The sequence below is a fragment of the Lepidothrix coronata genome, unplaced genomic scaffold (genome assembly GCF_001604755.1).
Source record: "Lepidothrix coronata isolate B3197 unplaced genomic scaffold, Lepidothrix_coronata-1.0 Scaffold5, whole genome shotgun sequence".
NCBI lineage: Eukaryota > Metazoa > Chordata > Aves > Passeriformes > Pipridae > Lepidothrix > Lepidothrix coronata.
Window position 1 is genome coordinate 1,492,101 of NW_016690185.1, and position 25,816 is coordinate 1,517,916.

The window sequence follows — 25,816 nt, forward strand, 5'->3', positions numbered from 1 at the left end:
GCCGAGGCTGCCGAGCGAGCGGCGCCGCTGCGGCTTCGCCTTTCCCGGTGAGGAGAGGGGCGGCCACCACCTCGCGGCGCCGACGGCTCCTCCTCCCTGCCCCGGGCATGGAGGGAAGGGGCCGCCCCGGGAGAGGCAGGGCTGGGGCCGCCCCTCAGCCCTCCCCGCCGGGGCCGCCACGGACCCCCGACAACCCCTCGTACCGGGCGGGGGGCAGGAGTTCCGCCAGCACGGGGAGACCGCACGACGGGCACGCCGATCAGCCAATCGTCTCTCAGCGCTCGCTCACGGCGGCCCAATCGTGGCGGGCAGCGGCAGCGCCAGGAGGGGGTGCTGGGATGTGTAGTCCGGCTGAAGGGCAGTGCAGTGGCGCCCGTGAGCGAGGACTACGTGTCCCGGCAGGCGGCGCTGCGCACGGGGGGAACTACATGTCCCAGCAGGCAGCGCGGGGGCAGGGCTGGCCCCGCCGGATCCTCCTGGGGAAGGGTGAGAGGGAGCGTTCGCTGCGGGAAGCGCGCACGGTATTCCCGTCATTGAGCGCAGAGGGCAGCCGGCAGCGGGGAGTGAAGCAATCCCCGAATCAGGTTTGCCTCAGAGCTTCGCACCGGCAAAAGCTTAAGCACGCACGTGTTTTAAGCGACCCTGAAGGCGTGTGAGAGTCGCGCTTCAGCAGGAGCCTTGGACACAGCTTAAGTAAACTTGTCAGAGGGAAGGGAAAAACGGTCGATGCTAGTGAAACATGGAGCCATCATCACTTGAAATGGCAGGGGGAAAAACATCCCCGCAATATTTAAACTGGGCAACAGTTCTGCAGTGTTTTTATCCAAGTTAATGCAAGGGAAGGGGTTTAATCCAAATGATGCAGGGGCTGATGAACTTGGAGAAGAGATGGTTCAGGGGGAGATCTGGGAGATCTTATCCGTGTATATATCTATACATTTATGTGTACTTGGAGGGAAGGCGCAATGAGGACAGAGCCAGGGTGTTCTCAGTGGTGCCCAGTGACAGTGTCAGAGGTGATGGGCACAAACTGAAACAGAGGATGTTCTCTCTGAACATCAGGAAATACTTTTTTACTGTGACAGTGACAAAGCGCTGGCACAGGTTGCCTGGAGAAGTTGAGAAGTCACCATCCTTAGATATTTCCCAGAGCCATCTGGACATGGTCCTGGGCAGCTGACTCTAGGTGGCCCTACTTGAGCAGGGAGGTCGGACCAGAAAGTCTCCAGGGGTCCCTGCCTACCTCAGCCATTCTATGATTAAGTGTAATCTGCCACCAAATGGGCTGGTATTGCTGTTTCCCATGCTTTTACTTAAGAGAAAAAAAAAGGTGCTTTTTTTTTTTTTTTTTGATAAGGTTAATTTTCAGCCAAGTCAGTTCCTTGTTGCAGTTCACCTCTTGGCAGAGAAAAGGAGAGGGAAACAAGGGCAGAATTGTTTACAGCTCTCACATTAAAGCAACTCTGAAACTAAAATTTTGAGCATACTGAAAGGCAAAAGAATAATTGGAAGTAAATTAGGAACAGGACATTGGGCTTATATAGTGTCTTGCATAATTACTTCTTTTTCCTCGCGTACACATTTCCCACTCTAAAGTTCAAACCTCAAAACTAAAGGTAAATGCAGAACAATCTACTCTTCTGCCACAGAAAGATACAGAAGCCACTTCTGGGTCCAGGACCAGAGCTTGGGCCATCAATAGCTGTTTTATTTGTAAAGAATCTGGTTTCTTCATCTGACATCCCTTTTTTTTCCTGTCCCTGTTTCTTTAAAGCTTGCAATATAAGTGTCATTCTGTCATTACCTGTGCCTTTCAAGAAGATCGGTCTCTTTTCCCATAAAATCCTTTCTGCAAGGAGACTGCATTGCTATTGTTTGGCAGCATGCACAGGCCTGGACTGCTTCACACAGCTGCTTCCTCCAGGCCTTTGGCACCCTCACGAACAATGTATCTGCCGAAATCATCACTACCTGTAATAAATATGGGTCTTGACTTCTCTGAACACTCGAGGCCTCCACCCATCATGATTGATGGGTTCAAAGAAAATAATTCTGCCACTACTTTTTATGTTGTTGAGGGTTTTTTTGTTTTGTTTTTTTTACATTAGCTACCACTTCAACTTCCTGTCCCATTCTGTCATCACTCATTATGGTCTCCCAGTTACCTATGAATAGACATGTTGAGCATTTTTGCTTTATTTCTATCTAAATTTTGATCTTCAGAAGTTGGTAGATCTTATTTTTCCTGTGATAAGTTTGCACTTGTTGGGTGTCTCTGATAATGGCTACATACATCCAAGATCAACAAAGTGAACGAGAATTAGAACTGGAGCTTTGGTTTAGACTTTGGTACAGCTGAATTTCACATACTGAATGGTAAGATTGATAGAAAGCCACAGCACCGCCTTTTATCTTTTAGAAGTTGTTTTTTCCACTGGCTGCAAGTGAACTCTGGCTACAGGAAACAGATTGTGAAACTGGCTCCAAGGCCTAAACTTCAGATTTCAGCTCTTTGTTTTATAGATTTTAGTGTAGTACTTTGGTAATGGAGATGAAGGTGGTTTATTTTTTCCAAACCAAATCTCTGCAGTTTTCTGATACAAGCTCAAGCTTCCTTATGCACTGCAAGACATTGTGGAAATCAAGGTCAAAGGCTACCAGTGGAATTAATCAGAGCCTGAAGTTAGGGGAATGTGTTTGTTTGATTTGCGTGTTCACTGACTGAAGTTAATATGCTTGTTTTTGATCTCTAAAGAATGGATAAGAGAAAGGCAGAATTATGAAGGAAACAATCTGGCAGCTCATCCAGAATTACAGCATTTGAGTTTTCAAAATGATAAGCTGAAGAAAAACAAATTTGTGGCTGTTTTAAACCTCACTATTTCCTTCCTTGATGACTTATCAACTTCCCTCTTTTTTTAACTAGATAAGAACTTCTATAGCCATATGCAAATGATACCCAGTGGCAGAATTATGTTTGAAAATACAGTATCTAGTGGTTGTATTCATGTCCTTTCTGACATCTAAGGCCTAAAATATATTATAGTTACTTTTAAAAGTGCATTCCAGTTTCTGTATGTCACAAAAGAGCAGTTTACTGCAGAATGCATTTAGTCGATAACTGTAGAACTAATGCTAACATGCAGCTTAGGAGGAACTGCTTTTTAAATTACATTCTTTCAACTGCTTTCATATACACCTAGTTTTGTTAAGACTTACTTCATTCCAAACAGTAAATACCTAGGATGGGATCACTATCTTCTAAAAGTTCACCCTCCCTCTTTAGATCTGGGTATTGGCATGTTGCCACAATAAATAGCACTCCACAGTATAATGCGTTTTGCTTCACAGTAACCCTCTGAGGAAACGAAGTTCTGTGACTCCTCTTTTGCAGCAAGATACCAAAAAGCCAAAGGCTACTCCTCTACTGCCTTTGAACACAGGCTCAGGTTTGGTGTCAAGTCCAGACTTGTATATCATTCCAACAGACTATCCTCGAAGATCAAGCAAACTACAGCTTAAGATGTTTAACATCTGTTTAACATCTTTGTCAGTGACCTGGCCAGTGGGATCAAGTGCATTCTCAGCAAGTTTGCTGACAACACCAAGGTGTGTGGTGTAGTCAATGTGCTGGAGGGAAGGGATGCCATCCAGAGGGACCTTGACAGGCTTGAGAGGTGGGACTGTGTGAACCTCTTGAAGTTCAACAAGGCCAAGTGCAAGATCCTACATATGGGTCAGGGTATCCCAAGGAAAAATATAGGCTGGATGGAGAATGTGTTGAGAGCAGCCCTGAGGAGAAGAACTTGGGGCTCCTGGTAGATGAGAAGCTCAGCATGAGCTGGCAGTGTGTGCTCACAGCCCAGAAACCCAACTGTGTTCTTGGGCTGCATCAAGAGAAGTATGGCCAGCAGGTTCAGGGGAGGTGATACTGCCCCTCTACTCTGCTCTTGTGAGACCCCACCTGGAGTGCTGTGTCCAGCTCTGTGGTCCCCAGCATAAGAAGGATGTGCACCTGTTGCGGTGAGTCCAGAGGAAGGCCATGAAGATGATCAGAGGAGGCTGGAGCACCTGTTCTATGAATACAGTCTGAGACAGTTTAGCCTGGAGTTTAGTCTGAGAGTTGTTTAGCCTGGAGAAGAGAAGGCTTTGAGGCGGCCTTGCAGCACCTTCCAGTACCTAAAGCTAGAGAGGGACTTTTTGCCGAGGCACATAGCGATGGAATGCCTCACAATGGCACAAGGGGGAATGGCTCTAATCTGAAAGAAGGTAGGTTTAGATGAGGTATTAGGAAGAAACTCTTGATGTTGTGGATGCCCCATCCCTGGAAGTGTTCAAGGCTGGGTTGCATGGGGTCTTTGAGCAGCCTGGTGTAGTGGAAGGTGTCCCTGCCCACGGCAGGGGGTTTGGAACAAGGTGATCTTTAAGGTCCCTTCCAACCCAAACCATTCTATGATTTTATGTGGGAGAAAAGGTGGCCTTGTTTTACTTCTGAGCATGTGTTTGTACATTTAGCATGTGCTCTGGCCTATTATGTGTTGCAGGTGTACATTTGCACCAAACTCTGCCACCCTGCCTCCTTAGAGGTCCCAAATGCAGCAGGGATGGGTAAGTTAGTCACTGGCTGCTTCTTAGGAGACCAAATCTTTCATGCAGAAAGCCTTTGGAATAGGTTTATGCTGAAGGGTGGGTTGCTTTGAGAAAAGCTGGGCTGTGATATACCAAAACTACAGGCCACTTAAAGTCCTGCTGCACTTTGCCAACCCTCTGACTATACTACATTTATACTTAACTGCTTAAATATAGTACTTAACTATATAAATGTGGCCTGAAACACTGAAGACTAAGAAAAGACTATGGGTGAACTAAAAGTTCAGTTCTGAAAAAACTCCACTGAGCAGCCACCTGAACTCTGTTAGTCTGTTTCTGGATAGAAATATTCAGAATTGCTCCAAACTGGGCATCTTGGTACCCGTCTCCCCTTTGTGCCCATTTGTGGCCTAGGAAGTAGGTAGAGCAGCTCCAAGAGAGGTCCAGCTGAGTGAAACCTCTCCAAGCCCAACAAGTCAGGTTCTGCTGTTGTAGCCACAGCTAGCTTCAGTTCCTGGCTGTATTTGGTAGAGTGCTGACCTTCAGTACACCGTCAGTGATGACAATATTGGCTTTTAGCTCAAAGGCATTTATGTCAACACCTCCTCACTCCCAGAAAAATATCCCAGGTGCTCAGAAGGACTGCAAAATGGAAAGGAAACATTCATCACCTCAGTTGTTGAATTTATGCCCTTTTGGAAAGCATGGCAAATGTGTGACACTGGTGTGAACTAGAAGGAAGGAGACACAGGGAGCTGTAGGCAGTTATTCCTGGTTTCTGGTAACTAGTCCCAAGCCCAGTGCTGTTTTTTATCCAGGAACTATTTACTACAAAAATGCATGAATAAACCCCTGGTCTCTGTTTTGACGATTAAACTAGATGAGAGAGACACATCCTTGTTTTACTCTGTCTATTGCTTCAGCTGCCTTATCCTTGTTCTAGACTTTTATATGCTTTTCAGAACAGGGTCATAACTTCAAACAAAAAGGTGGTGACTCCCTGTTTCCTTCCTGTTCTTCTTCCTCCCAGTCTAGCATGATCGTCAGGGATGAGGCATGAATGTTCCTCAGGAACTCCCACTTCCAGGCAAGTGCTATGACCACTGGGTAACAGCACAGAGAAGATGGATACTGTTTCCTCCAACTGCACTTTAAAAGAAAATGAACATTGCTTATTGGGAATTTATATCTGCTGACAGGCCAGAAGGCCTTTTAAACACCTTTGGCAGGCTGTCTGTTAGTAGAGACCTTGGTGTTTTCCAACAGTAACACAAAGAAAAATGCTGTGACCAGCAGCTGCATGAAATGAAGTCACAGACCAGAAAAGCTACAGGGACTCTTCATTGTTTTTAAGAATAGATTTTGACCCTCACTGCCAGAAAAGGACTCCAAATTCTGAGTCCAAAGAGTATAAAGGTGCCAAGCACTAGGGTGGGTCTTCACACTTATCTATGTTCATAGAGTCTCCCCCAACTCAACTTTTGTTAGCTCCTCACTGAGTTTCCTGCTTGTTTTGGATCTATACTTGCACTTCTTTTATATTCAGGGAATGCAAACCTGTCATCACCACACTCAGCCCTGAGGCTGAAAGGTTCGGGTATCCTGGAACATTAGTCCCTTATCAGTCCCATCCCTCTAACTTACTAAGATCACACAGAATGGCAAGAATTTAAGACAAGACACTAGAGATCCACTAAATTGCCTTGCAATCAGAAACTGCATATAGTTAATAGGGAAGAAAGGCCTTTAAAAATTTTATAATCAGTTGAAGTTAGTTTTCTGCCTGCAACATTGTGCAGAATTTTGTAGCATCTTACTCAGATTTACTTTGAATCACTGAAGTCATGAAAGTTTAAATACACAGAAGCAAGTAATGACTTTGAATACTCAGGGCAGAAGTAGTGATAAAACTATTTTTGCATTTCTGAGTACTCATTATACCATATGATATATAAACTATTTGGCAGTAATACTTAGGATATTGTGCCTGGTCAGGATGCACAATGAGGATGTGTTGAAGTTGCAATGAATATTCTGAGTCATGTAAACAGATGATATTATTTAAAATTATTCTTCAACAAAATAGGTCTCCAAAATAAGATTGAGGAGTTTCTCTGACCCAGATCTGCTTGCAATTTTTCTGTGTTGTTAAAGACAACTGTTCCTGACAAAATAGGATTTTGGGAATAATTTCTTGCCTGGAGTGAAACTTATCCTTTCCTTGTTAGCATCTTTTTTTTTTCTTCCTCGTTCTGATGCCTAGGTTGCCTGATGTACAAATGGAGTTCTTCCCTGCCAGGTGCCTAGCTATCAGTAGCATAGGAATATATGGAAAAAAAATGTAGGTGTGGTAGATGGTAAAAGGAGACAAATCCTATGAATGATTACCTTCTTTGTGCTTCTTTTCTCATCCATGTCAAGTTTTTATAGTTATCTGTTTAAAAATCTACCTCCTACTCTATCTTCGTGCTAGGATGCTGGATGAAGAGACTGACAGTTTCCTTGAGAAAATATTGGTAAAAACAGAAGTTTACTTTAAAAATGAATTCCAAGGCAACGGTGACAACACAATCTGTGTGTTTCATCTGCCTAAAGTTGCAACATTCATAACAATCTGTCAATGATACTATTAAATATTTGAGACACAAAAGGTGAAAATTATCATGCAGTAAAAGTATTTACTGTGAATGAGTCACTACCTGCAAGAACTATCCCATACCTCATAATATTTCTTCACTATGATTGTCATTTCAACCCGCTCTTATATTTGCCCTGCCCTACTCTAATATGACTTTTCCTTTTCGCATTTGCCTTTCTAATCTCTAATTATTCTGCCTGTGCACAGATATAGTCTTTTATACTGGAGTCACTTGCCCTTGAAAACCTTCCCTTTCCACAACAGCAAAGCCTTCCTCCTTTTAATCAAGGGTCTATAGCCAAAGCCAGTAATTTCCTCCTGCCTTCCAATCTGTCAGGACACACTAAGCTAAACAAACTACATATGGAAGACAGTGTGATGGCATCAGCAAAAAATAATAGTGAAGAGAAAAAGGAACTTCTTACATTTTTTATGTAAAGTACGGAGGAAACCACCTTCAATTACCACATCGGTCAGTGTGTACTAAGCGCAAACAGCATCTGTTGGAACTGGATTTTAAGTATAAAAGGAAGAAATTTGATTGTTATTCTTGTTTGAGGGAAAACTGGGTATTTTTACTTTGAAAAAAGTCCTAATTTTTTATGCTAGAAGATGGAGTGGGAAAAGAAGAATGCCAAATGGAGAAGGGCAAGGAACAAAGCTACAGGATGATATAAATACAATGAAAACAGAGGAGATGAGAGGCAAAACCCAACTGCAGCGTGGGGGTGGATGACAGGAGAAGAGGAACTATGAGTGAAGTGAGGAAGTATATTAGTGACCATTTGTAGTATTTGAGTTTGGGTTTGATGCTTATTACAAAAAGGTTATATTTGATTACTTTGGGCTGATTAAGGATTTATAAATGTAATTATTTTGATAACACTATATTCCAGGCTAGATGCCTTCATGCTAACATATTACTAGATAGGAATTTGCAGTCTTGCTCCTCTGAATTCCAAGTTCAGTTATTGTGTGCACATACACGTTAAAGCAGTTTGCACCAACTGGATTTCCCCCGAAAGTATTGATTATGAATCTATCATGCCCTTTTGAATGAAGGCCCAATTGAATGAGGAATTGGGTCTGCTGTGCTCATTGAAGAAAACAGCAGAACTCTGATGACATTATGACCCAAATTTGCTTGCCTGGTTCTATCTGCCAGGTTAGAACCTATTCCTAAAAAAAATGTCATAAAAATAGCTCAGTTTTTTTCCCACCAGGTTATTTTTTTGCCTTGTTCACAAAGTACTTGTATAACTCATTTCCGTTTTCTTTCTTCCTCTTTTTTTGTTCTCTTTTATCTCTAGCAGTTAGGAACTAGAAAAATATGAATATAGGTCTGACACAGTGAAAAGTCTTAGGAGCTTGTTGGTTTTTTGGTGTTTGGTTTTTTTTTTCATTAAAATGCCAGGCTTTATCCTACTTGACAGTACGTACAGTGTCATGAGATAACATAAAATGCCATTTCTTTTCCTTTTCTTCCAAGACTGAAGAACAATGATTGTATGAAAGTTCTGCATAAGATTTGAGATTCAGGAATGAATAGGTTTTGCTACCGTAGTATCAAAGAAGAAACTGGGCACTTAACCTTTATATATCCACTATAACCTTTATACACACTGCCAGTGTGTATCTTGTAGTTTGTACAACACACTGACTCCCATGGACTAATCTGTGTCAGTTTTTCAAAACACCCCCAGCTTCCTTAATTTCTCTAACAATTTTCTGGCCATTTTCTCTAAACTTATTTAAACTGGAACATTACAAACCTTAAAAACATGTTGAAATGCTTTATTGATTCAGTGAGGTTTTACGTCCTGTTATTTTGCAGCTGCTGCCATTTCACTTCTAACCCACTTAGATTAGAGATGGCATGGGAGTACCAGTTACTTAGATATGTCCTGAGCAATGTCATATGTTTTAGGCTGATTAAAGTAGTTGTATCAGGATGCTAGAGACTGGATGTTCCCAAAACAACAGTGCAATTTGCCTACAACATTATTTATTTCTTTTTTTTTGTCTGTGGAAGGGCTGTTCTTTTTCTGTTGGGAATAAGGCTGAGTGTTGCAGCCTAGCTACTACAGCTGACCAAGCTTTCCCTCTGATTCTCAAAGGAAAGGGTTTGGATTTGGATTGTGTCAAGAAAATGGTTTCTCACATAGCCTTTCGCCAGCAAAGCTTGGCTCAAACAGTCAAAGCAGCAGCCAGAATTCTGGGAGTTTCTTGGTATAGCCTGTGTTGGGGCAGTTCTTAAAACTTCTCTTAGGTCAGATAAACAGTGAATCATTCCTTGGTTCATCTGAGACTTTGTTTTCAGTTATGAAAAAAACCACTATAAATTTTGCATGCCCAGTAGGTCAGGTCATAAGATATATATCTTTGTATTTCTTTCTGAAAAATGCTTTGATCTGTTTTTTTCTTTTTCTCCTTTGAAGGTGTTCTGACAGCACCTCTTTCTTTGGTTCTAAAAGGTTGCCCTCACAAGTGATTTAAATGAACCAGTGTCTCTATGAGATAACAAACATCAGAGAATTTAGTGGAAACATTCCTTACATTATCACATTTTTCATTTAGTATCTTTTGGGAGACTGTTAAACCAGCATTATTCCCTGAGTCTGCTGTAGTTCACATGTGGAAAAAGCTTTTCCACATGCTGCTTTACAGTATGGGACATAATTGTGTATGTGGCAAAATGTTTCAGGACTTTTCACTTTGGGAGACATTTTTTTAAAACTTTTTTAATGATGTGGCTAGCAATGCAAGGGAGGAACGGAAAGAAGAGGAAGAGGGGGATGGAGAAGTTATAACTGATCTTTCTGTAACATTTGGGATTTCAGTTGTGTTCTGTAACTCCCTAATGTTGTTATGCCGAAAGACAGCAATAAATGTCAATTGATTTTTACAGCAACCCAATCCAGTACTCTGGCATTTAATGCAGGCCACATTCAGCAAAACTAAGTGGAAACTGTATGAAAGTAAATTGTATTAGTGCTTGGATGACTGAAATGAAATGGAAAATTCCTTGTTTGTCTTAAGGTACCAAACTCCAGCTCGATTGCTCTCCTTTGAGGCATGACAGTTACATATACAGGTATGGACCTGATGACAGGATTGCTCCCCAGCAATCTTGTGCAAGCTCGCTCTCAGCCTGCATGGGATGGTGAGCCAGCAGGCAGAAGTGGTCCCACTGAGGGATGCTCATCCAGCCAGAGATGAGCACGCTGGCTGCAGCAAGGTAGGAAGTGTAGACACTGCATGTGCATTAGTGCAGTACTGTCACAGAGCTAATCTGCTGTGCCTGGCATCATGCACCATGCACAGGGTTACAAACATGTGGCACAGAACTCTTTGAGCCTCCTGGCTCAGTCTTGGAGAAAAACATAGATGGCTTGGCCAGGCTGATGGTTAAATGGAAAGACCATGGTCAGCACCAACTTGCCCTATGCTTGATGCAGAGTATGTAGGAACCAGCTACTTTGTGTTTTTCTGTGTAAAATAACATTGGGTATCTGAGCATCACTGTTGCATCCACCAACACAGGCTGGGCCAGTTCTGGTTTAAAAACTCAAAGAGCTGGTGCTAACTCCAGATGTGACCTGCACAGCACAAGTGCTTCACCCTGCTTACCACAGCAGTGCAGGCTGCTGGGGTGAGAGTGCAGCATTTCTTCCTTCTTCCCCTCCCCACTATTTTGTCAACCTCTGTTTAATATGCATACTTCTCCCTTGGCTGTTCCCCAAACTCAAAGGAGTGCACTGATTTCCTCAAAGAAGGGCTTGTCTAAACAATGGTGTTCTGGCTGCTTTAATGAGTGTTGTTCAAGTGCTAGATCCTCCTAAGCCTTGTGGAGTTACGTTAGTACAAATATCGCTGTTTGGGAATATCTGCTTTAAAGCACCTCTCTAGGGCAGGTGTCCATGGTAGCGTGGAATAAAAGAGTGGTTTAAGCTTGCAATGGATGTGGGCTGTGTTAGACTTTTTAAAAAGCAAACCTGTTTGTGATGGTTTTATAGAAGCTTATATACTTGGGGAAAAAGTTGATGGTAGGACAGTTGACGTTAAAACATACGTCAAGCTACTTAATTATTTCCTGATAGGTTTCTTGTCGCAATGGGCTGAAAGTGGCCAGGATGTTTAGTGATGTCTTGCTGCTGCAGAGTGACTTACTTGATCCTTTTCCTGGCACATCTCTTTGCCTGAAGTCTGCAGTGTTGGCATTACTCCTGTGCAGTGTAATCATTATAAGCTATATTTACCTGCTAAGATATTAGGACTCGACAACACCAGAGCACCTCTCCTAGAGTAATTATGCTGACAGAGCCTCCAAGCACTATAGCAACCATTACTTCAGCCTACTTCACACAGCCTCTGCATCTGAGGAAGCTGTGGTAAAGCAAGGCATCCATAACTATGTCTGCAGCTGAGTTTCTGCAAACACAGGTGTCTTGGTCCTGTGGTGTTTTCTTTCACACCCTTTGCTGAGCCTGTGCTGTTCGGAGCAGCCTGGGGATCTCCCCGCTCCAGCTGCAGGGTGTGTGTTACCCTCTGCTGTGCTGAAAAAGTTGCAGGTTTTCATGCTGAAGCCCACACTGGATTAGCTGGATCACCACCACCAGGTGGGTGAGGTGGCCTCTTCTCTTTCACTTTCCTCTGGCTTCACTTGCAGAACTAAAGGGTTTTTACTTCCCTTTCTCCCAAGTGGGTGTCCCCCATGTTCCTGCACCTTCGTGTTGCTGAGCTTGTCCCAAAACTCTCAAATTTTCTGGTGCTTTATTCCCTCCTTCTCTTATTCATTATTTGCTTTGGATCACCGCCCTCCTTATAACTGCCCACAGATCCATCTCCTTGGAAACGGCAAAACTTGTTTATGTGAAAGTAATAAGGAAACTAATTGGTGCATAGCTGCACAGGCATGTGAGGGAGCCATGTTCCACTGGAGGATGTCGGAAAAGTGAGTCTCCACTTATACTGACTGCCACAAGGTTGGGTTGTGTGAGCAAAAATCACCTTCTTCCTCTGGTGTTTCCAAAGTTGCCTTCCTTTGTTCACAGCAGCGGTGGGAAACTTTTTGCATGCGCATATGCTTATTTTTATGGACCATTTTTACTAGTCATTTTTGTCACCAGCATGTAGGGGGGTGAGAAGCAATGGGAAAATTGGTCAGTCTTGCTTATCTCTTATTTTGTGGAACACTGCTGGTGTACTGTGCCATGCCAGGACCATCTCCTCACCTGTCTTGGCCCCGCCCACCCCTGTGGCCACAGGACTTTCCCGTCCATATTTTGAGGTTTCTGCACCTCCCTGCTTTGTGCCCTTCACTGCCACTGCCCCTTGTGTTGTTGGACATGGCTGATAGGCCTGGCAGGCTGTTAGAATCAGTCAGGTGTCCCTGCATGGCCTTTCCGGGTCCTCCAGGACAGAGCTGTGCAGGCCTATAAGCAGATTTTGTGGCCATAAATGTGGCAGGGGCAACAGGTGGGACCTCTTACCAGAGATGGTGGAGGGCCTGGCTGCCTTCTGCTGCCGACCCAGCACTGACAGCTCGTGGCCTGGGCTTGGACAGGATGGCCCATGGGAAACTCTTTGGAAAAGGCCTGTTGTACAAAGGTAGCCTGGATAGCTTCCCACTTCGGGGCAGGGGGCCCACCCTGAATGGTGTGGTCTGCCTTGGGAGCGTTAGCACACAAAAGTAGTGGTCTTTAGGAGGCCTCAAATCAAGCAAGCCCTGGCAAAGAGATGCTTATATCGACATCTCTGTGATGGCAGCTTGGAGGAGGAAGGGCTTCTGCATACCTTTGGTTTAGTGCATGTCTTGAAGAGATGGTATGGATGGGGGGTGATTTTTTTCTTGTTTTATATGGCCTCTGAAACAGTGCTGTAAGAGCTGGTCCTGGAAAATTTTTCTGTTGTTGAAAACTTTTTTCCCCACCCACCCAGTATGAATGGCTTTTCCCAGTCTGCGTCATCCACAGGCTCCAGTCTTGGTTTATGTTGCTTCCTCCTGTTACTAGATACCTCCTCTGAGTGACCTTTTTTGGAGACTAACATTTGTAAATAGCCTTGCCCAAGCAGGAAGACTGTTCCAGTTGCATGCCTTGTATTTTAAACTCAAGTGATACCATAATTGTTGTGTCACTGAACCTTCAAATAAGCTGTTTTTCTGTTAGCTGAAGCTGTATATATTCTTAATTTCTTACACTGTATCAAGTGAAATGCTTGATATTATTTTGCTAGGTAGCAACAGGTTGATTTAAAACTTGCTTTAACTTCCTAGAGGTTGTAATAGCCTAAAGCACTTTCTGCAAGTTTCACTGTCCATGTCTTGAGCATCAAGGAAAATCACTATTTGACAGGGTGTGAACTGTCTTCAAATGTGCTTCTAAAAAACAAAGAATGTGAAAGGCCAGGGGAGAAAGGGAGTAGAGAAACAGGATTTAACACATATGCCTAATAATGGGGATAATGCTGGGGGATAATGGGGATAATGCTGGGGCTATGGCATATTAAATATCCTTCTGATATCTCAACACTAAATGTGGAGAACTGTGTCTTTATTATGTAATAATGGACATTATTTACCTTGTGTAATTTGGTTTTTCATCCAAAAAGATGGGGAGAAAAGCATTTAGGAGGCTGCAAATGGAAACAGGCTGTAAAACTTGTAATGCTTACTCTGCAGGGAGCACTTAGAGGCAAGACATTGAAGTCTGTAAAACAGTTAATAGAAAATGCTGTTAATACTTAGGTTTTAAAAGTACAAAAATCAGCATAAGTTACTAGAAACCACCGAGAAAAATTTTGGAAAATTTTGAGCGGTCAAAGAGAGCTGTGTTTAGCGTTATGAAAGGCATTGTTTTGGAGTCACTTTAAAATACAGGATTTGGGGGGGGGTGTGGGGTTTGTTGTTGCTATTATTATTATTATTATTATTATTATTATTATTATTATTATTATTATTATTATTATTATTAGGCACATGATCTGGTTTGATATAAACAGAGCCAGGGACAGCCCAGTGGCATACTTTGAAAAATCTTACAGAGTCTGTTAAAGAACTAATAATATTAAGTAGGTCTCTTTCTACAGGCTATGGATTCTGAATCAAAGAACAGTTTCATAGGAAGCTTTCTTCAGCCACCAGATCAGATGTTTCCTGCAGCCTTTGCTTATACAGAATCAAAGAAGTTGGCAGCTGTTTCTGGTGACAGGCCTTCTATCCCAAATAACCAGGGTAAAGCCAAAATATGTCCTTAAAGCGGTCTTTTTAATTGTTCCATGTGAAATCTCCTGAGCAAACTCCCCATTCTGTTTTACTCGGTTCAATGGCTTTTTGTGATTATCAGGCTGACATTGAGACAGGATGTATATGTGTCCTGAGGGAGTAGTCTCCCTGAAGTCATATGTCTGGAGTGGAAACCTCTGCAAGTCTTCTAACATCCTTATAAACTTTGCCTTTGAAATTTGTTTAACTTAAAGTTGTCAGACTTCCTCTAAAAGCAAAGGAGGATGCTTCAAACTCAGCAGAAGCAGTTCATGACTTTAAATACAGTAAAAAAAGGTCATTAGTATGGTACCTCCAGTATGGTATGACTTGAAATTGGCTTTGCATAGCACTGTTTGACTCTGTCCAGCTTAAAATCACTTCTATGTAATTTTTTGTGTGGTATGTTTCCTTGGGAGAACTTCTGAACAATTCAAACTCTCAGGAAAGTTATCAGCATGAAAGTTAGTCTATATGAGATATGGGTCCACTATGGTGGCTGTGTGCCTTCATGGGTGACTACTCTCTGGAGCTCACAAAGCAAATGCTTGGGGGCTTAGCGTATCTGGAGAGCTTGGTGAATAAGGATACTCATCCTTGGACTTACAGTCATAGCCCATGAGTGTGCATGTCATCATTGTTCTTCAGCTGAAAAATCTGCAGCTTCGGAAGTTATCGTATGTTGTGCAGAGTTTGGGCATTTTGGCATTAAAATGTTCAGTGTAATGTTACGTAGCTAAGTGTTTAAATAAGGAAATGTTTGACATACCAATAGAAAGATGGAAAAGATGGTCCCGCTTTATGCTTTTGGGTATCTGGTTTTTATCTGGGGGGGAAGGGGTGGCAGGGGAAGTTGGTTTTGTTTTATTGGTTTGGGGTTTTTTTAAGCTGATGAAAATTGTTAAGGAGCTAGCAATATTTGATGGGTATTCCTGTAATGAGAGAATTGGAATAAGGACTTACAAATGTCAGAAAATAAACATGACTTGTTACAGAACATGTATTAAACTTCCACAGGTGTATATACTTTTTGGAGTGTTGGTAGACTTTCTCTTGTAGCTGAAATTACAAACTTTTATTTTCGGCATAATTTTGACAAATACTGATTTGTCAAAAAGCTAAAAGCAAAATCTTGCAAACTTGTTTCTGTGGTTTAAAGAATCATCAAATACAAGAAACTAGGTATTGAATCATTAACTTTTGAAACAATAAAGTATTGCTAAATTTTCTCTTTGTATCTGATTTCTCCCCCTGTTCTGAGCATGTTTTCTTTTTCTAATCTGTGCAGACCAGTTGTATTACACCAAAACTTGTGACCTCATTTGGATACCTGTGTTCCCTGCTTCTATGTAAACAGAAGTCCCAGGATTTGTTATACTCTGTTTGTCATGATTTCTTTGTGCTTGCTGCCATTTGGAGTGAAACTAGTTTTGTTCATAGGACCAATGTTTTATACCTCAGTTATGCAGGAAACATGTCCATTTTCTCCCAGATATGTTCTGCATATGTTAGTATATTTAATAATTAATATAATTAATTTTAGGAGTGATCCTAGGAAGAAAATTTAGGTATTATATTGCAGTGTGAAGTGTTTTCTAATAATCATCATCATCATCATCATCACAATTGGGAACTGTTACTTAAGATGTAACTGCTGCATTGTTTGCTAGCTGTAGTAGCAGCCCTGAAAACTCTTCAAGAAAAGATCCACCGTCTAGAGCTGGAGAAGTCACAGGCTGAAGCTGATCTGTGCAGCCTCTCCAGAGCAGCTGCTCAGTATAAGAAGGCCTTAGAACATGAATCCAGTGAGAAGGACACAGCACATCAAGAACTGATGCAACAGAGGAAAGGTATTTCTTTTAAGTGATAAGGTGTAGCCACAGCAGCTCTAAGACTATATAATCCAAGGAGTGTTTGTTTTGAAAAACTAATTAACACAGCCCCCCTTCATTCTTTGCTTCAAAACTGGGGAGGTATAGGAGCTTGATAATTGTGGATCGAGTTGAGATATTTTTTTACATATATTAATGAAGTATTGCATAACCCATGAAGCTATTTTAAAGACTAAGCATATTTCAGGTGGTATGTTTAACTCTTACAATAAGCAAGCAGCTGCTTACATAACACTGCTAACTTGAGAAAAGATAGGTGAAGGGAAGAAACCAGATTCTGGTTAGATATCTGCTGATACAGATCGAAGTAACTGCAGTGCTCACATCTTTGAAATTCAAATTAGAGACTAGCTCTGAAAAAACATTTTGATTCTCATGTCTTATATATAAAATACATTTTAACCATATGATTGGTTCGTACTAACAACACTTTTCTTTCGTGTTTTGAAGACAGAGACGTCCTCAATGAAATTACAGTCTGGCTAAATGTGTAGCTCCCTTTGCTGTACCAAATGTCTTGTTTCTCTCTGTAGATGCAAGTGAGCAGTTAAATGCAACACAGTCCCGCTGCTCCCTGCTGGAGAAACAGCTGGATTACATGAAGAAAATGGTTTCCAGTGTGGAACTGGAAAAGAAAATTATTTTAGAACAACAGGTGAAACCTTCTAGCATACTTACAAAGTAACTATATAGTTCAAAAGTATTGAAATGTGCAGGATCTGAATTTTTTTGTGGCCATCATTTTTCCTCAGCTTTGCTCAGGGTGGTAGCAAACAGAAGCAATTTACTGTCTGACTGACTGGCTGATGACAACCATTCAATGAATTGCATGAAAATCTCCCTGGGTGGAACTCCTAATGAGCGAAACCATGCTAATACTTGCACATTTGGTAAACAAAAAGGTTGCTGGAAACTTAAGTCATCTTTGTCTGCCTGGTATTTTTCATCACATTTCAATTTAAAAAATATGAAATTTAAACTAGTCAAACACCTTTGCTGTACTGTGGGATTTTATTTTTTTTTTTCTGTCTGAAACAGTTTCACTCAGCTGCCAACTCCTTTCTTGCTTATTTTTTCCAGGCCCAGCTGCGGAAAGAGGAGGATCAGAACTGGCTGGAACTGCATGCAAAACTTGAAAAGCTTGAAATACTAGAAAAAGAGTGTCTTCAACTTACTGCTACTCAGAGAATTGCCGAAGTAAGCATCCATGGAATGACAGCCTGAAAGTCATTTGATATAATTTTATGGCATACTGTCAATAGTAATAAGTTTTGCAAAAGTTACTTCTGTTAAAGCATACCTGACTGAATGCCACTTCAGTTTCATGTGCATGAGTCTTTTTTCAGTCTGGGCTTTAAAAGTTGCTACATTCCTTTGTTATCCCACTTTACAATTGCAAGCTACTTCAGACTTCTGATTCAGCATGGCTAACTGAATTGTGACTAATCATTCTTGTCTTCAAATTCAGGACAAGATCAAACACTTAGAAGAAAAGATTTGTAAGGAAGACCATCAGCGCAAGCTAATACAAGATAAAAGTTCTCAGGTAGACTGAAAAGGTTTTATTTTATCTTATTTTTTAGGACTGAAGAAAGCTATTCTCTCATCCAAAATACCTTCTTTTTTTATTACATTTTAACTCCACATAATTATTACCCAGGGAAAACTCCAGCAATACTTCTTAGACTAGTTATAAACTACATATTAGAAAAGCTTGCCAGGTGTGTTGCATATCTCAGTGAAGATTCTACTTGGGTTTGTATTAATGACACAGTTCATCTGCCTCAATGCTGCTTTAAGTGATCTAGGTAGAAAATTAATTTCTAGAAAATCTGCAACTAAATCAGATAACCTTTATTTGCAGTACCTACAAATAGAGCTCTACTTGGAAAAATCTTTGATCAGTGATTGTTCATCAAATGAGATCTTGAATAATTCATTATTCTGTGAAGCCATAATCAGTTTGTTGGGCCACCATACATCTGAGAGAGGAATATTTTTGGAAGAGAGCAAAATCAAAGAAACCTTTTGTTAAAGGAGCAAAGTAGTAGCATTCCAAACCTCACTTTGTGGATAAGTAGCAGCCATTTGAAAGAGAGCAGTTGTGAGGGGATTCCCTTGGGGTGGGGTGGGTTAATGTAGAGCTGAAGAGTTACTTTGAAAGAACCTAGCCATAAACAAAGCTGACACCTTAATTTAATTCATTGCTGCTGTCAGTTTTTATACCTCATCCAAGGATGATGGGTTTTCATCAATCCAGCAAGTTTTAAATAACATGCAGATTGTAGCCCAGGTGTATGACTACCTCCATAATCTAGCAGAATGACACAGTTGAAAACTTGCAGGCTTTTGGGTTTCTTGCTTAAATGGCTTGCTGCTGCAGAGCAGAAAGCCTAGAACAGAGATTTTATCTTCTGAGAAACATGCTAAGAATGACTTTCCCAGAGCAGGTAGTCTGACTTTAGCAGTAGTATAAACATTTGCTCAAGAAAGGACTTAGGTCCAGTAAACTGAGTCCTATACTAGTATTGGTGCCATCTTAGTGCACTGCAGAATGGATTTAGGTCTGTTGAATCTGGGCTGGGAAACACAGGGTGTGGCATGGTTCACTTCCTTTTGATGACAGAAAAGCCAAAATATTCTCACTTTAGTGGTGGACCTCCAGCATTGTTTAGCCGGAACTGTTACACATGCCAAAACAAAGTCCTTGTCCTGTGTTTAATGGAGAATGATTATTATCCTGTTTATCATGGGCCTTGATATCAACTTTGAACTACAGAGCAGTCTAATGATTGTCCAGCAGCTTTGACCTCAATGTTACACAGAAAGGCTTAGTTTGTCCCCAGATTGTAAAGCCAAATGTTCATATTATTTGGATTTTATGATCAGATCCCCAGCATGTGGCAGAATTGGCTTATCTCAGTTGCCGATTGTCATAGTGGAAAAATACAGCTGCTGCAGCTGGATATGAAAATGAGGAATTCTAAGACAGCTCTGTAAGATCTGCCCAACACCCTGCCTTCCAAGTAATCTGTTCAGTTTTTAAGAGTAGCTTATGCCTTCCAAGCAGGACAGTTAATAGTTCCCTTAATTGGTTCTTATCCATGCATGAAAGAGGGAATTAATTAAACTATGATATTTCATACTTCTAATATTACATTAAATGGTTGTTTTCTTTTTTTGCTTATTCCCACAGCTTCAAACAGGATTTCATATAAACAGAATTTTGATGTCTTCAGCAACATCTCAACATGAACCTGAAAATGAAAATGGGAAGAAGAAAAAACCTAAGAAGGTAACATGAAAAATTTTATTAGCATACTGTTGCTGATAGCATCTGGCTCACATAGAGATTGGAATTTGTGAAAAACAGTGATGTAAGAGGCACTTGATTCATCTGCTGCACTTTACTCCATTTTCAAAGTGACAAACAGTGCTAAATAACCCTTTTTTTCCCTTTCTTTTCCTTTTCTTTTTCTTTCCTTCCCTCAATAATTAAAGTGGTACTAGGGCTGTTAGCACCTCACTGGAAAACCTTCCCTTACCATCTCGACAATAACCTTTGTTACAGTCCTACTGCTGTCCCACATTCTCTTAGCTGCCTTTCAGTTTATCTGGCAAAATTAGTTTCCAGAGGAGTTTTAACTCAGCATCTTAAGATGGTGTGTTTTGAGGGGATTGCTGAAATTGAGAGAATTCATTTTGCAACACATGTTGCAGATCAGTCAAAATTTTGCAACTGTGGTTTTGAAAACTTAAGCAAGGTTCAGTTTCTTTAATGTCAACCTAATTGTCAAACTATCTGCTACATGCATATGGAATAAAATTTATTCATCTCAGCTATTACAAAGTCTTACTCACTACACGTACAGGAGGGAAATTATTTTTTTAAAACCAGAGGGAAACTGAGGTGATGCATTTCTCTGTGTGTTTATTTGAATTTTACTTACTAAAAAAAATGAAGTTTAAGATTGTGCTCTTGGGTCAGCACATTGGAATTTCTTGTCTTATGTTTTCTTATGTCAGACAAATCCTACAATGAAGAAAATGCACCTTTCACAATTACATGTAAAGGCTGGTGAACTACCTTTTGTGGCTGGGAAGGTGGGTAGAAACCAATGTTCTCACTAAAGTGGCATCTACAGTTTGAGTAAGTCTCTTTACTGTAATTGTTATTTACTTCTGTAAACACTTAATAATTCTTCTTTAAGTCCGTCAGCTCCAGCCATTCTGTCAGTGCAAACATACAAAGTGTGTTGCATATTATGAAGCATCGCAATCCATGTATCTCATCACAAAGAAAAAGAGGAGCTACGTCTGGGATTTGCAGACACAGTGCCCTTTCAAAGTATGTATCATCGTGTTCCACGTCACCTACTGCCACCAGAAGTCTTTCAGACCTTCTGCTGGCCACACAAGATGAGCTGGGCCAAATGAGCTTGTGAGTACTCATCCCTGGTGTTATGAATAAAAGTGACTTCAGCAGTAGCCCTGAGAAGCTACAGGTGTGCTATATATAGTTGAGCCTAGCCTGTTTTAGGTGTAGGACTACTCCTCGACAGAATAGCCTGAGCAGGCTTGACTGGTAGGATTTTTATCATTCAAAAAATTCTTTCTCTCCTAGTGTTTAACTGGTCTTGTGAGCAAGCAACATACTTTTCATCTGGGGTTTTCTGCTTCCACATCCTGTATTTACATGAGCTGCTACTGAAGTAACAGCTGCAACAAACAAAAAATCTTTCAAGCATGTGCTTTTTAGAAATTATAAGCATACTCTGGGATTTACAGAGTAGGCCAAAAATGTTCTTCAGGACAAAACTGCAAAGGTGGTGTTAATACTGAGTAGGCCTGCAGGATGCAGTCAGTCTGGGTGGTGGAATAGGTTAGTACAGCACTGGCATGAATAGTCTTGTCACAACATCTGTCCTGTTCCTTTGTACTCACTCTGTGTTCTCTCCATACATGCGTAGCTGATGGGTCTTTGTGCTCAGTCAGTCTGCCCTTCATACTGTTTGCTTGTTGCAGGAGAACTTGCTGGTCCTGTAAGGGGGTTGTGAAAGAGGAACAGTCTCCTGCTAGAAAATAGGCAGGGCTGATGCATTAAATGGGAGTGTATGTATCTTTCTAGCCATGCAAGTAAATGGGGACCACAACTTGTGTTCTTAGGCATCTTCTGATTAATGCAAGCTTGTAGAGTTGTGGGCCAAAGCTATGTAGCTGGTCATAGCAGACCTGTTGACATGATGAGCTGTGGTTTGCACACATACCACAGAGGAGGGTGTGTTGGTTAAACCAGTTAGGATGTTGACAGTGATTTGAAACCCTTGATGTGGCAAAATTTAAACTGGCAAGCAACCTCATCTTCAAAAAACAATGTCTTGCTTACTCATGGCAGTTCAAGGACAGGCTTTGGGTTTTTTTTTTTTATAACAACAACCAATTGTTTCAATTAAACTGTCAAGGAGCAGCAATTACTCCAAGTCAGAAAAGAAGCTGTGACTTTTGTAAAGAAGTGCCTTATCCAGGAGAGGGTCTCTGGTTTCAACTAGTTCAGATATCTAAGTATCAAGAAGATCTACACAATTTTTTTTAGTTAAGCCGGTCAATTTAATTTTGAATAGAATAGAATATTTTAATTTGAGTAATCTGTCAGAAAAATTGTAACTTGCATGTACTAGTTTAAACAATACTTTTCTGTACTACGCTAAGCTTTCAAAATCTGCACTAAAGCGGGCAGGAAGTGAAAATGCTGCATTGCATAGCTGCTGTTTGCTTTAAAAAATCTCACATACACTACTGTATGTGTAGTTGTTAAGTCTGTGGGAAGAGGGAGAAATAAGGTGGACATCAGCTACAAATTTGGAATGAGAAAATCAGACGCATGGGAAAAGCTTTTCCTTTTCTCATGTTAATATATCCCGGATTAATGTGTGTTGTGGGAGAGGGTAAATAATGCTAAATTGTAATCCAGACAGAATAGCTAGTAGCTCCTGCAATACACTGGAAGTATTGAAAGTAATCCTAGGGACTATATCATGAATACTTAGCGTGCCATTCTTGTCTTTAACAGTGAGCATCAAGAACTTCTGAAACAGATACAGGAGACTCAAGATTCCAGAGTTCATGAAGGCCTGGAACAGGAGCTGGATTGCCTTGTAAAACAAATGGAGATTAAAGGAGAACAAATATCCAAGCTGATAAAGCATGAAGCTGCTGTAAGAATAACGTGAAAAGTCTCTAGCTAGTCACATTCTAGTTGAAAGGCTGCCACAACTCTGCCTCCTGTTGTCATCAGCTAGAATGTCACTGGAATGTTTTGAGCCAGGGTGTTCCAGTATGAGTTATTGTAATTAAACTGCTACCTCGTGTTCTTGTACCTCCCAATTCCTTCATTTGATCAAGAAAAAGTGCTCACAGCTGGCAGCTAGGAATGTATGCTAGTGGGAAAACTTCCTGCCCTGTGTCCATTCTGCAATACAGAGCTGGGTTGCTCAGTCTGTCACTTCTGCTCACTGTGTTAAGAAAAACTGTTGAGATTTCATTCCTTTATGTCCCTCTGGGAAATGAGAAAATAGAAGCTATAATTCCTGTACAGACTGGATTAAATGTCTTTTATATTTCTGAAATATTGATGCTTCTTATTAACTAAATAGTCTGTTGACCAGAGGTTCTCCAAAATCATAGCCAGACAAAACTTTCAGTTTTGTTTAACCCTGAACCTGTCTGCATTCTGTCAGTATTTGGTTTAGAGCCATAGATAACAACTTTTCATACATACCCATATAAAATCACTCTTCTGTAGATGAACAGCTTAACTCTTTCGTAGCAATTTGTTTTGGAACATATGATTAAAAATTAAATCCATAGTTCTGTCTGATAGCTTTCTGTTCTTCCATCTTATGTTTCAGGATAGATAGATTCAACTGGGAATTTTGCTTATACAGGAATCAAAACAAAACTCAGTGTGAGGCCTTATGAAATGGGGAGGTTATAGTTAATTTAATTTAAATCTGACCAATTTTATTCATGCTCATTCTGTGATAGATTTTATTCACTCAGACTTTTTATTGTCCATGTAATTGCAAGCATGAAGGTGCTTTATATCGAAGCAGAATTGTCAGAGTCGCATGTTAGCAATATGGATTGAGTCCTCGTTGCCTCTCTTGGCAATGTCAACTGTTTTTTGAATAAATCCCATATATTCTTGAGGAACCAACAATTATGGTGTTTTCCTTGCCTCAGAATCTTGCTGAGTTCATCATCCAGGAACCTAAGTGGACAACTGCACCTTTATTTCTTTCTTTTACATAACTTCATGGCTACAGTTTGCGTTTGTTTTGCACGTACAGTGTGGTGCAACCTTGTTGTCATCCTTGCCTATTATCAGGGTGCAGATCTTCTGGCAAGTCGTCTGTGCTCCTGTACAGCCTTATCAGAGCACACCCTTTAGGATCATTATGTAAATAGTAACGTCTGTATAATTGCTGTCTGTCATGCCCTGGTTATCAATACAGGCCATTCCCATAGCTCCTTTGCCTATACTGATGCTTTTGCACTGTATTTTGTCTGTAGGTCTGTATTTTGTACAGACCACTCTTAATATTTCTGATGTATATTTCTACTTCTAGAACCCGTCATACTGAAAATGTCATAGTCATCTCGGTGTTTCACAGTTAATACTATGTTCTAGAATGCAATTAAAGTTAATTATTTTTAGAAATGGACTTGAAGCCTAAATTGGCATTTGGAATGCTTCCAGCCTAATTTTATCTTTGGGAAGTGACCTTTTCACGCCAAGTGCAAGTCAAGACTTATAATTTGACATTTAAAAAAACATTCTTTAGCAATTAACCCTATTTATTCTGTTTTCCATTTTTGCTAGGGAGACCTCAAAGTAAGCTGCTTAGATACAGTAACCAATAAGAAACAGTATACATTTTAGAGGTTTATTGCTTTTTTGGTTTGTTTTTTTTTATTAGGGTAGTACAATCTGAAATGGAAAAAGACTGTTGTAAATATAGATTGCTAACAGATGATATTCTGTCTCTCTCAAGCAAGCATTTTCACCTTAGGGAGTGATGGGATTCAACAACCTATTGGGAGGGGGTGAGGTTAGTTTTCTGCAATTCTTTCTATATGGGCAAGGTCAGTTTTCTGTTAAAGCAAGACAATTGTGCAAGATTAGTAAGTTTAAACTTTTTTTTTTTTTAATGTTCCTTGGACATCTGTAGTTTGGAGTTTGGTATAAATCTCGTAAACTCTACAGTTGTGGAGTCTTTGGAGTACGTAACATGTTATCTTTCTTCCTAGGTGCGGAAATTAAAGAGAAAAACTCAGAAATTGAAGCAAAGAGCAACTCATGTCAAACTAAAGTGTGGTGACCAAAAGGAAGCAACAGAGATTGCAGTCACTCTAAAGGAAAGTAAGTCTAAATCTTGTCCTGGGCAGAAAAGCAGAAGCTCTCTTCAGCTGCTAAAAACTGTGAGGAAACTTCAGTCATCTCTGAAAAAAGATGATGTCATCTGAGAATAATAGTTCTGAAGTTTGCTATATTAGTTTTTGAAGTTGTCTGACATTTAACAAATTTTTAATTGCACAAAATACCTTTTAAAAATAAAATAGATACAGTATAGATGTAGATATACATTCTAAACTGCTTATTCTCAATTTGTTCACCTCAGAATTAACTTTCATGTAGGGTAGCTATAACTGGATTACACTTTCTTGTAATAAAGTGTTTTAATGGACTAATTAAATGCTTTTTTATTAACTTGTCAAATAAAATTTTATACCATTTTTACCCCTAAAATAGAGTGCGATCTTTGGTGTCCTGTTTCTCCCTCTGCCAAGGAGATACTTAGAGTTTGCTTTTCCAGAATAACTAGGACTAGTTCTTCTATGCAATCAAAAACAATGGGTTTCCTTTTCTCTAGTAACTGAAGATTCAGGTCATTGCAACTGAGGCAGAAGAAGACATATCGTCTCTTATTTATATATATTTTCCTTATTATTAATATTATTACTCTATAAGCTTTATTGACAGTCTTAGGGACAGCTGGGGTCTGGAAGCACAACCCATGACGTGGTTTAGCCATGATAATATGGGAATGTTCTTGATTAAGTGCATGGAAGGGGCCACTACCAAACGCTTGGGTGCTTGTCTTCTCATCAACAGAACCTGCTTCTAGCACAGTGTACAATATCTGAGCTGTCATAGAGGAGCCCTTGAACTGTGTACCAGTACATTTTGTAGAATTTATGTACTTATAGAAATGCAAGATGGATCTTTATGGTAATGGTGACTCTGTTCTTTTCCACCCCCCACTATGTATATGTAGTAAAGAACGTAATGGTGACTTCAAATCGACACTGGTTATTTAGTTGCAATAAATTCTTGTCTTGAGGTTATGACTGATACTGAATTTCCTGGGT

At 40.6% G+C, this 25,816-nt stretch overlaps 1 protein-coding gene across 6 annotated transcripts; it reads left to right on the forward strand.

Moving 5' to 3' along the window:
- Positions 1-470: 470 nt before the first annotated feature.
- On the forward strand, positions 471-25,478 carry CEP57L1 (centrosomal protein 57 like 1). 6 transcript variants are annotated; one of them, XM_017830284.1, is made up of 11 exons: positions 471-612; positions 14,316-14,462; positions 16,163-16,342; positions 16,918-17,039; positions 17,465-17,581; positions 17,853-17,930; positions 19,581-19,679; positions 20,411-20,488; positions 20,596-20,825; positions 22,455-22,599; positions 24,695-25,477. In XM_017830284.1, the coding sequence occupies exons 2-11, from the start codon at positions 14,321-14,323 to the stop codon at positions 24,908-24,910; spliced, it is 1,407 nt and encodes a 468-aa protein (XP_017685773.1). In that variant the 5' UTR covers positions 471-612; positions 14,316-14,320; the 3' UTR covers positions 24,911-25,477. The 6 variants fall into 6 exon arrangements, with proteins under 6 accessions (XP_017685773.1, XP_017685764.1, XP_017685781.1 ...); XM_017830275.1 differs by having other exon boundaries at positions 471-584; positions 14,318-14,462; XM_017830292.1 differs by lacking the exon at positions 471-612 and adding an exon at positions 12,170-12,213 and having other exon boundaries at positions 14,318-14,462.
- Positions 25,479-25,816: the final 338 nt, after the last annotated feature.